Below are 17,208 nucleotides of genomic sequence, written 5' to 3' on the forward strand. Positions count from 1 at the left end.
GAGAACCTTGAGCAGAAAGCCTGTGATGCTGGCTTCCTGCCTGAGTACCTAGCACAGAGCCTGTGTGCAGTAAGGGCTGGTGACTTCGGCACAGGGTGGGGAAGAAAGGACCCCCAGGAGTTCTGCCTGCTGTGGTCCTCCACACCACAGAGATGGAACAGCATTCTGCTGTTTCTGCAGAGGCCTCTCCTCAGATGCAGAGACAAAGATGCAGTTTAGAGCGTAGTCGCCTCCACCATCTGTAAACTAGGCTTGGTCCCTCCACTCGTCAGCGGGAGTAGAAAAGACCCAGAAGGTGAGAACACAAGCTCCCCTTTCCCCTACGTGACCCCTGAGCGTCTCCTCGCAACACTCGGGGTCTGACCTTCGTTCCCACAGAAACACGGCCACCGCCTTCCTGTGGGCCTGGAAGGCCTGCCCCAACTGGCTTTCATTTAACGGCGACCTGATTAGACACAAGAGCCCATCTCTCTTGCAGAGTGGGGGCCTGGAATTTTAAAGAAGCCTGTAACTCACATTTCTCCTGGCTCACAGACGACAGCATTGCAAGCCGTTGGCCCTGGAGCCGGGGTAATTGTAGCTGGGGGAAAAATCATAACATTACCCAGAATATTCTTAGTGGAAGGGGCACTCAGAACACATTTAAGAGCTTAAATGGAGGCCATGTGAAAAAAGACAGATGGACAGGAACACTTAGATTTCAAAAGTCAGGCCTTTCATTTCCCTCCGAGAATGCTTTTTGTTTCAGCTAACAGGTTTCAAACAGCGCTGCTGGCAACGGTCACACCATAAGGATCTTATTTAAGCGAACGATCAAACACAGTTAGGATGGAAATGTGTGGAGAAAGGCAGGAGACCTTGAAGTTTTCTCTCGAGAAGGGAACAAGGGGAGAAAAGTCCTGGGCCCTGACACCCCAGGCCCCTCTGCGGTGCCCAGGGAATGCAGGCGAGAGCCAGCGGGGTGACCTGGACGGGCCGCAGGTACCAGGTCCTGGGGAAGCCTGGCCTTGGCGCCACCGATGTGGAAATAATCCCAGCCTCCCACCAGCTGCTGGGGAATAGCTGCCTCAGGCAGCAAGCTGGGGTTTTCAGGTGGAAAACAGAAACATAATGACAATGCTGGTTAAGCAAGACACGGCTCCAGGATCTCCTCCTCCAAGAAGGCTTCTCTGAACCCTGTGCCTGGAGAGGCTGCTTATCCTACGGCCATGTGTCCCCCTGGTCTGTCGCACCACTCAGCACAGCATGGACCTCTCCCTTAAAGGGCCGGTGCCCCCACTTCCTAGGAGGCTCCCAGTGAGGATTGGGCCTGGCCCTACGCCCACAACCTAGGCAGTGGCTGCCTTTCAAGGCTGAACCTGCTTATCATGGCAGCCTCACCACTTCTGTGCTGGGGACGCCCATACCTGCGTCTCCCTCCCCGCCTGACTGCTAGACTATCCACAGCCCACCAGACAGTTCCATGTTCATCTCATGGGCACCTCAAGCTGAAAACGGTCCCAAGCCAACAACTCCCAGAGTCTTCCTCACCCCAATAAACAGTGACCCCCACCACCTTCCAGCTGCTCAGGCCCAAAGTCCTGCAACTGGCCTTCACACTCCATCTCCCTGCAAATGCTGCCAGCTCTCCTTATAAAACTGACTTCAAATTTGACTACTGTTCACCATCTCGATTCTAGTCCCTGGTCTGGCCCAGATCAGGCCAAAATAGGACATTCTCTACCTAACTTCTATTTGGAGCTAGAAAAGAAAATGATAAAGAAACAATTGTCTAGTTTCTTCAAAAGTCAGCATTAATGAAATCTTTGTAGTTCACATCAAGTTCTATGCTACTGTGCATTTCATTTGTGCTCTTTAATTCCCCCAATAACCAGGTGCTATGTCCCATTGCCCTTCCCCTGGCCCTCAAGGCCCTGCTGGATCTGCCCCTGCCACACCTCGGCCCTCGGCCCTGGCCTTGCCCACCCCTCACACTGCCTTCTCCCACTCTGGCCTTAATCCAGACCAGCTCAGCTCCACCCGGGGCCCTCACGCCCTGACCGTGCTGCTCGCAGCCCCAGGCAGGCCTGGACTTGGTCATCCTTCCAGCTCGCCTCAAACATCACCACTAACAGCTGTCTGTCCATCCCATCTCTCCCGTGACCTTTCCGCTTTCTTCACTTTTCAGTCCATGTTATTTACGCATTTGTTTACTACCGGCTTGCTCGCCAGGATGTACGTTCCAAGCAAGAGAGACTTGGGTTAGTGTCTGGCATATGCAGCACATGCTTATAGGGAGATGTTCGTGAACACGCTGTTGAAAGAATGAATACTATTATTTCCATTTTCTATGTGAGGAAATGAAAGATAGCAAGTAATTTGTCAGAGTCTCCACTGCTACAGGGAGCAGCGCTGGTTTGGAGCCCACGTCGCTGACTTCAGATATTTTTTCCTGCTCCACTTCTCTGACCCCGACACCCCACTCCCCAAAAAAGAGCATTAGGCTGAAGCTTCCAGATTCAGCCCAGGTTCTGCGGGCTCTAAGTAAATCCAGAGCAGACTGTTCCTTCACCATTATTCAAGGCACTGACTATAGGAATCCATCACAGAAATGCCAGACTGGCTCTGGGATTCCCAATCTCTCTTAATAGGAAGAACTCCTAAAAACCTAGTTCAGACATCACCTCCTCCAGGAAGTCCTCCTGGATTCAACCATGCTCTCTTCTATGCCACCCTCAAACCCTGAATAAGCCTGACACTGGCTGCACGAATCACATCATACAGTAATCAGCTACTACGTACATCTCCTGTTCAGACCCGTGATCCCTCAGGGTAGGGATTAATGTCAACTCAGTTATTCCAAGCCCTCAGCACGGTGATGTAAAGAGAAAGTCGAGTTGCATATTTGCTTGACAATCTGCATATTTGCTACATTCAAATGCTCCTTAGCCCCCCAGGCTCCCCAGGTGCTCAGGGCCTCCATCACATCCACACCTTGTACCCTGCCCTTTACCTGACTTAATGAATCACAGTGAAACAGCTCCCTGTCTTCTAACAACATCCCTCTCCCATTAGACTGTAAGCTCCGCCAGTGCAGGGCCTTCTGTTCACTGCTGAATCGCCAGCACTTGCTGGAGGCGCTCCACAGCCCCTACTGATTGGCTGCATGGAAGGATGGGTGGAAGGAAGGGAAGGAGGGAGGGAGGGAGAGAGGGAGGAAGAACTAGCAGAAGGACAAATGTGAAGAAAGAAGCTCAGTGATCCTGCCGTCACGGCAGGTGGTCTGGCTGCCCGGGGTGTGGCTGGCAGGCCTGTGCTCTCTCAGGGCAGGAGCTCACCTATACGAGTCCCCATCTCTGTTGTAGTCACACAAAAGGTAGTCCTTTCCCACCACCTTGTCTCTGGCGATTTTCAGGGGCTGGTCAACAGAAGACAGGAGATCTTCACATAGACTGGGGACCTGGCAGAGAGAAAGGAAAAGGCAGAAACAGGGGTTAAAATAACACATCAGACCGAGGCTGGCTAACGGCAACTGCAGCCAGATCACGGTCAGCATATTTAACATCTGGCCCTTGGTGCCCTGCCAGAATTATGGGCCTGTTCTGTTCTTTTCCACATGTGTCTGACACCAACTGGGTCCCCCTATAAAGAAGCCTGTTCTTGAATTACAGCGAAGCGTGATCTCCAATGCAGCTTTCCTTCCAAACCTGCGTGCAGCTTTAATTACCTGGTCGCCGGGGTGGTCTAGTACATTTAAGTGTGTCTATGCTTGGTATTGGTCCCTGGTGGGCAAAGGATAAGCTGAAGTCCGGAGAAGAAGGCAAACATTTAAAACACACAGGAATCCACAGAACACTGAGAAGAGTAACTGGTCCACGGTGGGGAAATCCCACAGGCTCCCACACTGGGTGGAGTTTCCAACACTTTCCAGGCCCCCGGCCAAGCATGACCAGGTTGGCTGGCTTGTAGAGTCACCCTCACCTGCTGCAAAGGTAGCGTCACACCAGCTTCCCACAGTGCGGAGCTCCGGCTGGCTTATCTCAGGGTGAGCCACCTGGGGCCACCTCACTGAGACGGAAGGCCACGGGGTCTGGGGTGAGCAGGGCTGAATTCCAGGGCCGCTGCCGCTGAATGTGACATGTGGCCCTGCTGGTGACCAGGCCGCTGGCCTCCTCCTCCCAACTGAAACATCAATTTCCACCAAAATATTCCAGGAAGGGATGGCAGCACTTTCAGAAATGGATTCCTTCAGGCTTGAGTCACTTCCATGCTATATTTTCAGTGTGCTGACTTATTCGTTTCATGGGCCTGGGTTTACAGAGGCCCCACCATATCGTTTACCAGGCCAGTGGCTGCCAACAGCACCAATAACCCTCCCAAATGGAAAAGTTACATCATGTGGCGAGGACACCCAGAAGAGCAGCCCTCCAGAGGGGCTAACAGCTACACCAGGCTCTGTGCTCCTCTGGCAGACCTTTTCAGCCATCAGAAAGACGGACAGGGAACGTCGCCACCTCAGAGACCACCCAGCCGCTGTGGGCACTCTGCTGACCCTCAGCCTATCAGGAAGGCCCCGTCTGGCACAACTGTACGGCGGTTATCCTGCCTTAGAGTTCACATCCATTCTGGTCTCAGTGAAATGACCAAGTTCTTATACACGGAGCAGCATCGGTCATCTAGACCCCAAGAGACATACACACCACCAACCCCTGGATTCAACCTGGTTATTTTCAGAATCCCGTCTCCATGCAACACCCACCCGTGTACTCCTCTCCATCAAACAAACAGACAGGAACAAAAATGGGGCTATTTTTTCCCTCAATGGGGCTCTTTCCAAAGGTGGTTTCAGTGATGATTGTATCAACCCCCCTGCCATTTCCAAGTGTCTACAGCGTACCACGCACCAGGCCAGGCCCTTGACATATGGCACATTAACTGCTTTAAGCTCACTCTTATCCTGTGAAGTAATTACATATCTTCCCCATTTTACAGATTAGAAAACTGAATGAAGCCCAGAGGCATTAAGGTGCCCAAGGCCCACACGAGAAGCAACAATGATGCCCCTTTCTGACTGTAACACTGGTTTAATAGACCGCTGAGAGGAAGACCGTGCATGCCAAAGGCACATGCTGGTGACAAATAACTCCCTCCCACTCCACCCCTGCTCAGCTATGATGGCCAGAACCTGGAAGAAGTGCTGGCCAAGGCAAGGAGGATTTTAACAGCTTCCACCCAAAGCAGCTGAGACCTAAAAGCGGTCTTGCTTTCCTGTGGCTGGGCCAGTGAAGCCACCCTGGGCACCCATGTTCCTGCTGATAACGTCCTAGCCTCTGTCTCCCTAACTGCCACTAGTTACTTGTTGGCTGCTGCCTTGGCTTAACTGTTGGGCCCTGACTTCTGTCTAGAACCCAATCTAACTTGTTGGGGTCCTGATACTATTGGCCTGATTTATCTTGGGCATCTTGGATTATAGCAGAGACTAAGTAATCAGGCTCTGAAATTAGGCTTCCTGACTCTACTACTTACTGGCCCTTGACCTTGGGCAAGTCATTTTATTTTTCTACTAAGGCTGGAATTCCTTACCTGTAAAGTGGGGATAATAAAAACCAACCCACTGTGATTTGGTGGGGGGAGGTCACATGAGAAAATGCATTGGTGTTGAGTATGTTGCCCATCACTGGGAAAAGCACGCACCTTAGCAGCTGATGTATTTACACCCCTGCTGTCCTCCTTTATACTCACTGCCATCGGCTATCTGTCTCAGGTGGCCACACCAGCCTAGATCACCCCTGAATTCACCACACTGCTTCAAGTGCTGGATTAAAATGCACCCCTGGGAACCCCATTCTTAACCCCAGTTCCGCCTGCAGCCACCTGCTCCCCCTTTCCCACCAGTCATGTTGCTCGCAGCTAAGTCCCCCAACACAGACAGGCTTGCAAGATAGTTTGGTATAAAAGGGGCATGACTTCACTCCTATCCAAGAGGTGAATCCACGGATCAAGATTATCTGAATAATTTCTTGCTAGCACTCACACCAACTGAAGCTGTATTTTTTCTTTACTTGTTGCCCATCTCCCTCACTAGGAATGTAGACATGACTGGGCAGTAACTTCAATCTGAACGTGGCTGCACCCCCAGTGCCCTTGGCAGTGCTCCATATATTTGGGGAGGGAGCAGTTTACAACACGCAGCCTCCCAATACCAATCGGCCTTATTTTTAAGTTAGGAAATGGGTGTGCAGTAAGAAAAGAGTTTGTTGTCAAGAACTGAACTTTGATGACACCAATGACCAATTTCACTTGTGGTTCCAACCACGCATCCGCAACTATGAATCATGATGTGGTAGAAAAGCACCAGACAAAAGGAACTGGAGTTTTAATTGAAGTCCTGGTATTTGATTAGTATATGACCTCGAGGAGCACAACGGCAAGGCTGAGACGCAAGGGACCCGGCTTCCAGCCTCTGCTCTGCTGCTAACCAGCCACACGATAAACACAGCAGGTGAGCCCCATCCCTGGTCTGTATGAGTCTCACGGCTCCAGTGAAAACACTTCAGGTAAAGAAACACTATCACCTAAATGACGTTCACTTCTTCATATGGTTTAACGTATTCATCCCTTATTTGGAGAATGCCTTTTTGGGGGGGTGTTAAGATGTCCCTTAATGCTATGAAATCACAGGTTCATTTTGGTTTTGTTTTAAAGGTTGGCAAGCCAATGACCTACTCCTCTTTGTTTTGATGTTTCTGGCCTGTGAAATTAAAAAAAAAAGAAAAGAAAAAAGAACATGGTAGCCATTGGTCTAGAAAATGAGACCCGGCCAGCCCTGCGTCTCCAAGCAGATCAGATCACCAAAATGGACCAGAAGGGATCCCACTCCGCTCACTTGGTAACTCACGTCCTTTGAAGCACAGACAAAGCTGACTACGGCAACAGTGCAAGGGGTGGGTCTGTGATGCCAGCTGTCACCAACAGCTACCCCGTCACCTGCCCGGCCTGCCTTTCCTTTTCTAGTCACAAAGCTCTTGATTCCATGTAGCTGGGGCAAGGCTGATACCCACTCCACCGCTGCCTGAGGCCATGGAAGGGCCTCGGCCTGCTGCTGGGCCTAGCCTGGGAAGGGGCTCTCCCGGGAGTTTTCCCCAGGAGCTACGGGGAGGCCTGGCTCTCCCTTCCTCTGCCAGGGCAGCTGGGGTGGATGGGGGTGAGCATCATGCGCTGCAGTGCGCACAAGGAGGGCACCTGCCTGAGCTTCTGAGCAACGAGAGGCCCCTGTGATGTTAGTATCTGAGCCCCTAGATCCAGCCATCCTTGAAGGGCTGCGCCCCGACTTCCCAAAGTCACGGACAGGTGCTAACCAACCTCAGGCAAACACACATCTAAACTGTTGCTCAAAAAATTAGGCCTAGGGCCGGCTGAGTGGCTCAGTTGGTTAAGAGCTCGCTCAAGAGTTTGAGCTCTGAGCAACAGTGGTTCGAGTCAGCCCGAGCTGAGCAAAAAAAAAAAAAAAAAAAAAAAAAAAAAAAAATTAGGCCAGCGTACAGAAAAAGAAAGCGAATGCATGAATGGCATATGATCTGCCCTACTGTGCAAAGCACCTGGGACGTGACATGGCTGACAGGCTCTTAACCCAAGCAGGTACAGTTTTCACCTTCTGGATAAATGCTGAAGGTGGGCCATACTTTTGTATTCTATCTCCCTCCACCAATCCTGTTTCTGTGATCAAAGATAAAATGCTCTGGAGGAATAATCTAACTGTCATCACGGGGAATCCAAAGTGTGGGCTACACGGTGTGCCTGCCGTTTGTGCACGAGAGCAGCTGCCCAAGGGTGTGGTGGTGACGACTCGGCACCGCCTCCCGACCTGTCTTACTCCCACCCCACCACTTCCACCTGAACCCTCTCAAACCACCACACCTTACTCCCTGCTCCCTGAACATGCACGTTTGCACGTGCATTCTTCTACTTAAAACTCTCCCCAGTTAGGGCTGCTGGATACAAAGAACAGATTGGCCAGTTAAATTTTAATTTCAGATATACGATAAATATTTTAGTGTCAATATGTCTCAAATGTTACACGGGACATATATTTCTATTTGCTAAATCTGGCACCCTATCCCCATTCCTCTCCTAAGTCCTACCACCCTTTAGGGCCTAGCCCAAACTCCGTCTTTATCAAGATGTCACATTCTTTGGAATTCTTATAGTGACACTGATGTCAACTGAATCCCAAATGCTGTGGGGAGGCTGTTCTAATACTGCCACCAGCGATCATTCTACTCCTTCCTCGTTACTTAATATTCTCTACAGGGGCTGAGACCGGTCCTCTTAGACCCAGCCCAGCGACACACACGCCAAGGTGGGTGTTTGCAGACTTCTGAGAAAACGGGTATTAATCCTGTGATCTGAGGTCACATTACAAACCCAGAATAATGGCAGTTCACCTCTGCAATCTAGTCAATTAGTTAAACGGCCGCCCCCTGCCCCACACTCATCCCCAACCCTACCCCCTCCTCCTAGTCATGTCAAAAGCTTAGAACAGTGGAAGAAATCACATTAAGTCACACAGATCATGAGTTTGCACAGCAATTTAAAAGAAAGAACAAGTCCAGACAAAGCTGAGATTTCACTCCGAGGTGCGTGTTTAATCGGCTCTGCTATTTCCCAAGCCACAGAGGGCCTCTGCGAGGATACGCGGCTGGTGCTGATGCCCCGGGGCGAATGGTTTCTGTCCAAATTACCCATCTGAACTGCTTAACAGCTTTTGGAAGGAGTGTTCAGATAGCACCAAAGGTGGCAGACCAATCCGGGCTGTTGGGGGGATTTAAACTTCATTCCAAGTGACATGGAATAATAAACAACGCTGTACTGGCCAGGGCAGTGTATCTGCTGTTGGGTCTGCAAGTGAAGTGCGGGGCCCCATCAATTTCTGCACTGCCACAACATCCCAGGGAGCAGGAACCCCCATGCCGTCCATCACTGACATCCTCGCCTGGCTCACCAGTCCAGTGGATCGCTGGAAAGATAGGGCTGGACCTCGATCATGAACTTGGGCAGAAGGAAGGAAGAGGTTAGGAGGTCACTAGCAACCACGTCAGGTGACACCTTAATAACAATGAGAAGGATGCCAACAGCCAGCACCTGGGAGTGCGTATCAGGCACCATGGTACTGTCAACTCTACCTGTATCACCTCCTTTAACCCTCACAACAGCCGCGCGCGCGTGTGTGCGTGTGCGCGTGTGTGTGTGTGTGTGTGTGTGTGTGTATCTCCAGTTACCATTCCTATTTTAAAGAAGGTGGGAACAGGGCCTTAGAGAAATAACTTGCCCACAGTCACAGAGCTACTAGCCCATGTCTAAGAAAGGACATGTGAGACACATACAGCTAGGTTAAAAAAAAAAAATCACATCCACTCTTGCTGTTGCCCCCACACTGAATACTTTTCTACTATCTAACCCAACAGCTGATCACATGAAAAGAGATACAAATCAGACGTTTCCGGCCACAAGTGAGGTTTGCGTTTGTGCTGCCATATGGTTCTACTTTGCCTCTTCCCTTCTCCATTAGTTATTAATGTTGAAAAAAATTGTTCAACCAGAAAAAGAAACTTGAGATGAACCCTTAAAAAAAGCACAAAAGCCAGACCAGTTCAACTCCATGGATAATCGAATCCACGGCGCCCCTGTCTTTAAGAAGTGCACCCTTGTACCTCGGTTTTTTAAAAAATGGGCAAATGAACGCATTCCACCTTTTGATCTGCCCGCTGGCTGAGAGCCCGCCACCGGAGAGATAACAATCAAAACCAGACCCTGTGCACTGGGTCGCACATTCAGATGAGAAACGCTGGTGAAATCATGGCAGGGCAGAGCCTGGGCTGGCCCCACTCCCAGGAGGCTGCAACGGGCCAGGCCACTGAGCCCCCTCCCGGTGGCCAGCAGAGGTCTCTGCTTACAGTCTGTTCCTTTCATTTTTCCCAAGGCCCAAAACTTTCCTTTCTTTATATATAAATGAAAATAAAAAAGAAAAGTGTTTTTAGCGACACACACTAGTGTCAGAAACAATCTATATAGTGTGGCATTCTGGTAAACACCAACCTCAAAATCAAACACGAGTTCAAAGCCTCGGTCTCTCCTTTCTGGCTGAGTGCAAACTTCCTAAATCTCAGAGCTGGGGTCTACAGCACTTGCCTCAAAGAGAAATTCATTCCACTCAAGAAATGCTGAGTGCCCACGCCAGGCACGTGTTAGGGGCCACGATTCAGCAGCAGACAAGATGGACACATGAGGCCCTGCTCTCACAAAGCACACTCCAGCCACAAGGAGCCATTCCGGGAGGCATCAAACATGTCACCACAGGATAAAGACCCAACAAGCTGATGTTACTGAGCACCTAACTCTGAGGTGAGGCTAGTGCCCTGCATGACCCAGGACCTGGTTGGTCACTATAGGGAGAGTGCAACTGGCATCTGTCCTTCTGGAGGGGACAGACGAAAAACTCTGACCCAGTTCTTCCAAAGCATGGGACCCACCGGCCAACAAGGCTTCCTCCATCCAGTCGGGCTCAGAGGAAAGAGGAGAGAAGAGGCAAATTGAGGTGAACGCTGGGTCTGCATGGACCAAAGCCTCCCCTCTCAGGCGCCAGGCCAGAGCAGACCCAGGGAGCCAGCCCCTGGAAGGGGCTGCGGGCAGGGCCCCTGCGCCCAGCACCCAGCAGAGCCTGGCGAGAAACGGGCACTTGAACCTGCTGAACTGAAGGCCTCTCAGCCCTCCATCCCCAACCACATGCACAAGGGGTGTGCCCCCCCCCATTATTTCAGATCCAGCCCTCCCAACAGGATTAAATGTACAATGTTTATTATGGATGTACATGCTGGGGGGTGTCGTACGATATGAGAGCCAGCCTCTCTTCTGATCACGCTACCAGCCAGCTCTGAGAACGAGACCCTTTTAAGGAAAGGCCCAGGCTGTATTATTCTTCACTGGAAGACTGTACATTGTAAGGTATGTCACGAATGAGAACATGCTAATGTACGTACTAAATATAAGAAGCAATTTCCCAATTACTAAGCTGTGAGTGAGCCATGCCCTGAGGCTGGAGACGCGGGTTCACAAATCGTGTGCACTCGGCAGACGAAGTACTCACTTTTGGAGAGTGCACGGCTGTTGGCTGGGATTCCAGTCACTTAGGGTCTAAACCCAAACGAAGCTGGCCAACGGGGACCAATGTCAGGGAACCATTTCTGACCAACATGTGTTTTCTTCTACTTAGAAATCATTCTTTCACATGCCATTAATAAAGAGCTTTCTCAAGGAAAAATAAGGCCCCACTCCCTTTCTTTTCTTAGGCAGGTACCCCAACCACTCCAAAGATAAATAACAAACAAAGGCAAACTTCCTGGGCTAGGTTTCGGCCATTCATACTCAACACGCAAATCGCAAATCGCTGCTTTTGGAAGCTTGCAGCCTGGAATAAGAGGCCAGAAGGTTTTCCAAAGGAAGGGGCAGAACAAAGAGAAGACAAATTGAAAGGAGAAATTAAAATCACTATATGAGTCAACCCCCGGCACACACAAGGCTCCCCTTGTCCACGTGTAACCTTACGCTTCCCTGAAGGGGATGGAACACGCTGGGGCCTGACGACATTAACCATTCCCTGGCCAGGAGCACCACTCTTCCGCGTCTGCAGCGGGAACACAAGGTCTTTCCAAGCCGCCTGCACCTCCTAATTAAGGCCTGGTCCCGAGGGACAGAGCACAACACACAAGCGGAAGCCGGAGGCAGAGCACTCGCCAGATCTAGCCTCGGACTTGGTGCTGAGAACTGCGCGCAGCCACCAGGCTGGTATTAGAAGCTGCCACACATGAGGCAGGCAATCACCTCAGCCAGAGGACAGCAAGCAGGGAGGCTCACTAGTCGGCCCCAGCCCCCCACCGCCGTCTTCCTGCTGACCGGCATCCCGGCCCCCCAACCCAGCACTGGACAGTCTCTCCACCAGGAACACCCATTCTTCGCCCCAACGACACCTAATGACTCTCAGGATCCTTCAAGGGACACCTCTTCCGCAAGTTCCCAGCACTGCTCGACTCTCGTTCACGCTCCTGCAGCGCCATACAAGGCGCGGTCCAGGTGTCACAGATCCAGGACGGAGTCTTTCCCCAGTGCAGGGCTGGCAGGGTCTCCTAAGTGTTGGAGGGATCGTGCTGAATTGCAGGAAAGTGGGACACTCAGGTTGAGTTCTGATCTTTCGAAGTCCATGCGTGTCTTGGGGGGAAGCCAGCTCCCCAAATGTTCCCCAGTGCCTCTCCTAGAGATGGGAGGGAGGGCAGGATGGGTGGGTGGGGTGAGACACACCGATGCCCGGGGATGGCACTGCACCACTGTGGCCACCGGTACCCCAAGGTGGAGGGAGGCTCAAGCTCTTGCACCCAAAGGGTGTGGACGGCCACCCTGCAGAAGCCTGGGGGCTGGGCCTGGCCTCACACTCCGAGAGGCACCTCCAGAAGCCCAGCGACAGCCTTCCCTGTGACAGCGGGGACAGAGCTGTGGTCCTCTTCCAGGACGGCCGTCGGGCCGGCTTTCTCAGTCAAGGTTGGTAAAGTATTGTTGTATTGGCTGCATTCTTTTGTCACCTCAAATCTTTTTTGGGGAAAGAACAGGTAAAAATACATGATAACGACTCATTTATAGCATGGTCTTCCGGCTAAGACTGTAACTGCGTGGGCAGGGGATCGCCACCCTCTATCTTAGTGCCAGAATCCAATAAAACCCGTGCAACTCCGCCACCCCCACCAGAGCTGGAGCCCTCAGCCACTCAGCCGGGGCCAGGTACCTCTAGCATGTTGCCTGGCAAGTAACCCAGGGACAAAAATATTTAAGCTGAAAGAATCATCAACTGAAGGGGAGCAGAGAGAAGTACTTGGCAAAAGAGGGGTTTCACACGATTAGGTCAGTGCAAACCTCTCTCCTAAAAACCGCCCGAGGTTTAGGAAAGCAGTGAGGTCTAACGCGGGCGGGTAATGGAAAAACCGGCCCATTTCATCACTGGATGAAATGGTGTAGGCCCGGCCTCAGGCTTTCTAAAGCGTGTGTGTAAAACCTCCACGTTAATTAGACCTTCTTTGGAGCCGCGAAGGGGCTAGCACCATGGAAGTATACACAGTAAGGCCGTGATGGGGAAGTCCTCAACCAGAGGGGTGCAGAAACCACGGCCCTTTACCACTGATCCGGGAGGCTCCCCATGGCCGAGGAGCGCAGGCCACTGGATAGTCAGTCATCCATGTGTCACAGGGGAGGGGACACTCCAGGGTAATCACGTGGGTTCAATTGGCAGTAAAGGGACAGCGTGCTGAAAGGAATCACAAAGCGGGGCCAAACACGGGCGATGGCAACTCGGGAAGCAGTTTTGATTTCGAAGGCCCACAAAACACCCTGGGAGCACATGACGTTTCCTTAGATCCCAAGACGAGCGAGGAGGATTCCAGAGTCAGTGCGTCTCCACAGACCCAAGCAATCCCATCGAGTGGGCTGATGCCAGGCCGGGCCCTCCTCACCCCAGGGGTCCTCAGAGCCACCCGGGAGGCCAATGACCTGGTGAAGCAGCAGCAGGGGCTCAGAGCCACGCGGCCACTGAGTCACAGACCAGAGGCCTGGCTCCTTCCGCCATATACCCTCCTCACACGCTCAGGCCCAGCATCCACCAATACTCCAGGGACGCTGCTGGCTCCTTTCAGTGGAGCTGGTGGTGCCCTGTGGGTGCTCAGCACTACGCACTCCATTACGTGACCGTACAACAAGCTGGCGGCTTTTCTTTTTTCTCCCTCAGCTCAGAACTCACCCTGGCTGGCCGGCCACAATGTTTCACACTGGATTCCTTCCACTGATGGATGTCTCATCAGGTTTTGTTCTAATTTCACTGACTCATCCAGAGAAGATGACTGCGCACGGACAAAGAAAAAGCTGTGAATTCTTCCTGCTGGGGGAGAAGTCAGCTCCATTCAGGAGCAAGCCGAGGGTCCCCTTTGTTAGCTGGGTTTTCCAGGATCGAGAGTGCGTCGGTTTTTCCACTTTGGCTCGCTAGAAAGCAAAACTCAAAGTTGTGGCTCCAGGTAAAATCCACCTCACTGTCCAAGGGATTAAACAGTGTCCCCACCCTCAAGGAGCTCCAAGTCCAAGAGGAGAGAGGGGCACAAATGAAGCACCAACGTGCTCTGTGTGAAGGACAGGGCAAGTGCTGGGTGCTAGGGGAACAAAGAGGACAGTCGCCCAGAGCTTCTGGGGGAGCGGGGACACTGGGGAAGGTGTCTGGATGAGCTAACATCCGAGCTGAATTATAAAAAGTGCCAAGCAGGTCGAAAGACGCCTGCGGGACTGAGGTGCAGAAGGGCGCCCATCGGGTCAGAGGGGTGCCGTGTACAATGCTGAATGCTGACGGCTCCCTACTCTGTGAAGACGCTAAAATACCCCCACCGAATTGTTCGCTTTAAAAGGGTGCATTTTATAGCACATTAATTATATCTCCATAAAGCTACTGTTTTAAGAAAAAGCGAATTGAGAGAATATTCCAGATGGAGAGCACAGGTATATCCAGGGAACCCTAAGTTCAATGCGAACACAAAAAAATTGAGGTTTGAGCAGATATGCATAAGTTCCGTGACTTAAGTTCAGGTGAGTAAAAAGTGGGCGTCAGGAACCAGGGGCACTGTCACTTTCTCTTCACTCTCAGTTGGAGCGATCTGACTACTGGTTCAATCTGACTACTGGTTCATAACCCAGAGCTTTCCTGCATTAAAATGCATGAATGCAGCACGTTGTAGGGGATGCATCGCAGCCTGGAAGCCAGAGGTGAGTCTGCAGTGAAACGGGGCCGGGTCGCTGGATGAGCCGCAGCTGCCCCGGTCCTCAGTTTCCTTGTCTCGGAACAAGACGGGTTTTATGGCAGAGAAGAGGTGCCTGGAGGGTGCTGGTGGAGAGCGAGGGGCTCAGGGTGACAAGAGTAAGGCAGGAAGCCTGGACCCGCCACTGTCCGTTTCAGTCATGTTTTATATAAGATTTCGTTTGAAAAGAGAGCTCCGCTGATTTAAAAAAAATGTCTGAAAACCACTAGACTAGATGACCAGTAAGGCTTATGTTAGTTTTAAGAGCCTGCAAAGCTTCCTAGTTCAAGACTTTGTCTATGTATTTATCATCGTTATAACCATCCAGGAAATGGCTTTATGAGCTAATCAAAAGTTTGTGACATTCTTCCAAAAACAGAAACAAAAGGAAACATGCGCTGTGTGAGATCCCAAACGGACTGCGACCTGGGCCTACCTCCGAGGCGCACGGCCTAGGACACAGGCACACACGGCGGCAGGAACGATTACCCACAACATGGGGAAGGAGGAAAAGGCTGTGACCGTACGAGCTTCTCCCCTGAGTCCCATGTTCAAGTTTAAAGTTCTCAGGAAGCTTCTTCATTTGTACCCGGAACCCAAATGACTTCTGTCTTCCAGGAGTGATCAATCTCCTGCCCCTTGGAGCCCCGACACCAGTCCTAGTCACTGAAGAGGTCCAGTCTTCCTACTGTCCACGGCCTAGACCTCTATCAACCTCAGTGTCCCCTTCATTTATCTGAGGCCTCCTCCCTGGCAGCTAGCACACCATCAGTGGATTGTAATGGACAGGCATCAGAAACCCCAGGCTCCTGCCTGTCAGCCTCACAGGCTCCTCCACACCGGCTCACATTCCTGGCCTGTTTCAAGTGTCAGGGAAAGCAGGCTGAGCTCTCCTTAAGTATTTTTAATCCGCTTCCCGACCAGATGTGCTCTAAGCAGGTGACCCAGGCACTCCTCATCCAGGGCTGGTGCCAGCCAACCCGCACAGGGCTTCCTGGCAGCTCCCGGAAAGGAAAAGCCTTCTGCCTCTTCCGGTCCTGGGGAAGTGGAACCTCTCTCCAACTCACTCTGATGTCTCATCAGCCAGAAGGTAGGACCTAACTTTGAGAGATCCTCTTCAGACCTCCAAGCTCTCATGAAACACTGCTCTCTGGGGTCCACCAGAAACAGGACGCCATATAGTTCCTGACATGCTGGAGCTAGATAGGCCTCCTACTAGAAAATTTGATGAGGGCAAGGCCAAGGAGGGCCCTTTGTGCATTTCAGTCTCAATTGACAAGAATCAAGTATCCACTTCATCTCGGAAGAGCTCAGCCTCCTGCTGCAGTGCCCTGATCCTTCCTGAGGTCAGGTCCCTTCTTAAAGTGCTTCCATTAAACAGAACCACAGGAGGACAACACTCTTTTGTTCATTTTGCCCAGAGTAAAACCCAGATGATACTCTAGTCCCTCACCCACCTGGAAATTACAACCGTGCAGACATCGGGAGCACCCACGGCCATCTCCCAATGCCACAGCGAGATACACACATCATGGGTAACAAAAAAATGACCAAAGAACACGTGCACCAATAAGCCCAAAGAGACTTAAATTTCCTGTACACAGGCAAAATAAAAACTGAAAAGGAAAAAAGTTTCCCAAACACAAGTGGGGGCTTTCAAGGAGACCTGCTGAGTGGCAAACATTTTGGAAAGATGGAATTTTAAACACAAACACAAAAGGGCAGAAATTCGGGCAGAAGAGCTGTGCACACAGCTGGGAGGCCCTGTAACCGGGGAAAGGTCTGCAGAGCCCACGGGGCATCAGCAAAACTCCGGAATGGAAAGAATGTAGAAACCAGTGGGTAACCAACAAGCTCGAATTCTGCTTGACCCTCTCCCCAAGAATGAAACACGTCTTGTCCCTTGCCACCTCTTCTGTGGTCCCAGGGATCCCCTAAGGAACAGAAGAGGGCCACCTGGCCTGGAAGAAGGCAGGCTGGACTTCCTCCTTCCTAAGGGTCTTCCCACAGCCCGCAGGAAAACTCTCCTGCCAACAGGTTTTTAAGGCAGAAACACAATTCAGGGGAGAAAACTAAACAACCTCTCAGACCTAGGGACTGCATTTTTCGTTTGCATGTATTACATGGCACTTTCACGAGTATTTCCAATGGAAATATCCTTCCTGCACATGAGCAGATGACCTGTAATAAAAGAGAAAAACGATATTCCCCTGCTCCAGCCAGAGGAAACACTTGCCTATTTGACTCCCAAGTGCTGAAAGCGGAAGCCGTGGTTTTCCCCAAACAGCCAACACCCACATGGATACTCTTCTTTTTGGGACGTCATGACGTTTAGTGCAGGTCTGTGCACAATCTT

At 51.4% G+C, this 17,208-nt stretch overlaps 1 protein-coding gene across 2 annotated transcripts in view; it reads right to left on the bottom strand.

Moving 5' to 3' along the window:
- The window catches only part of CAPZB (capping actin protein of muscle Z-line subunit beta), a 129,786-nt gene that overhangs the window by 36,865 nt on the left and 75,713 nt on the right, over positions 1-17,208 (bottom strand). For both annotated transcript variants that reach the window (XM_019666689.1, XM_019666688.1), the window contains exon 3: positions 3,318-3,439. In XM_019666689.1, coding sequence (XP_019522234.1) covers positions 3,318-3,439 — 122 coding nt within the window. The remainder of the gene's footprint in view (positions 1-3,317; positions 3,440-17,208) is intronic.

Source organism: Hipposideros armiger, unplaced genomic scaffold (genome assembly GCF_001890085.2).
Source record: "Hipposideros armiger isolate ML-2016 unplaced genomic scaffold, ASM189008v1 scaffold_477, whole genome shotgun sequence".
Taxonomy (NCBI): domain Eukaryota; kingdom Metazoa; phylum Chordata; class Mammalia; order Chiroptera; family Hipposideridae; genus Hipposideros; species Hipposideros armiger.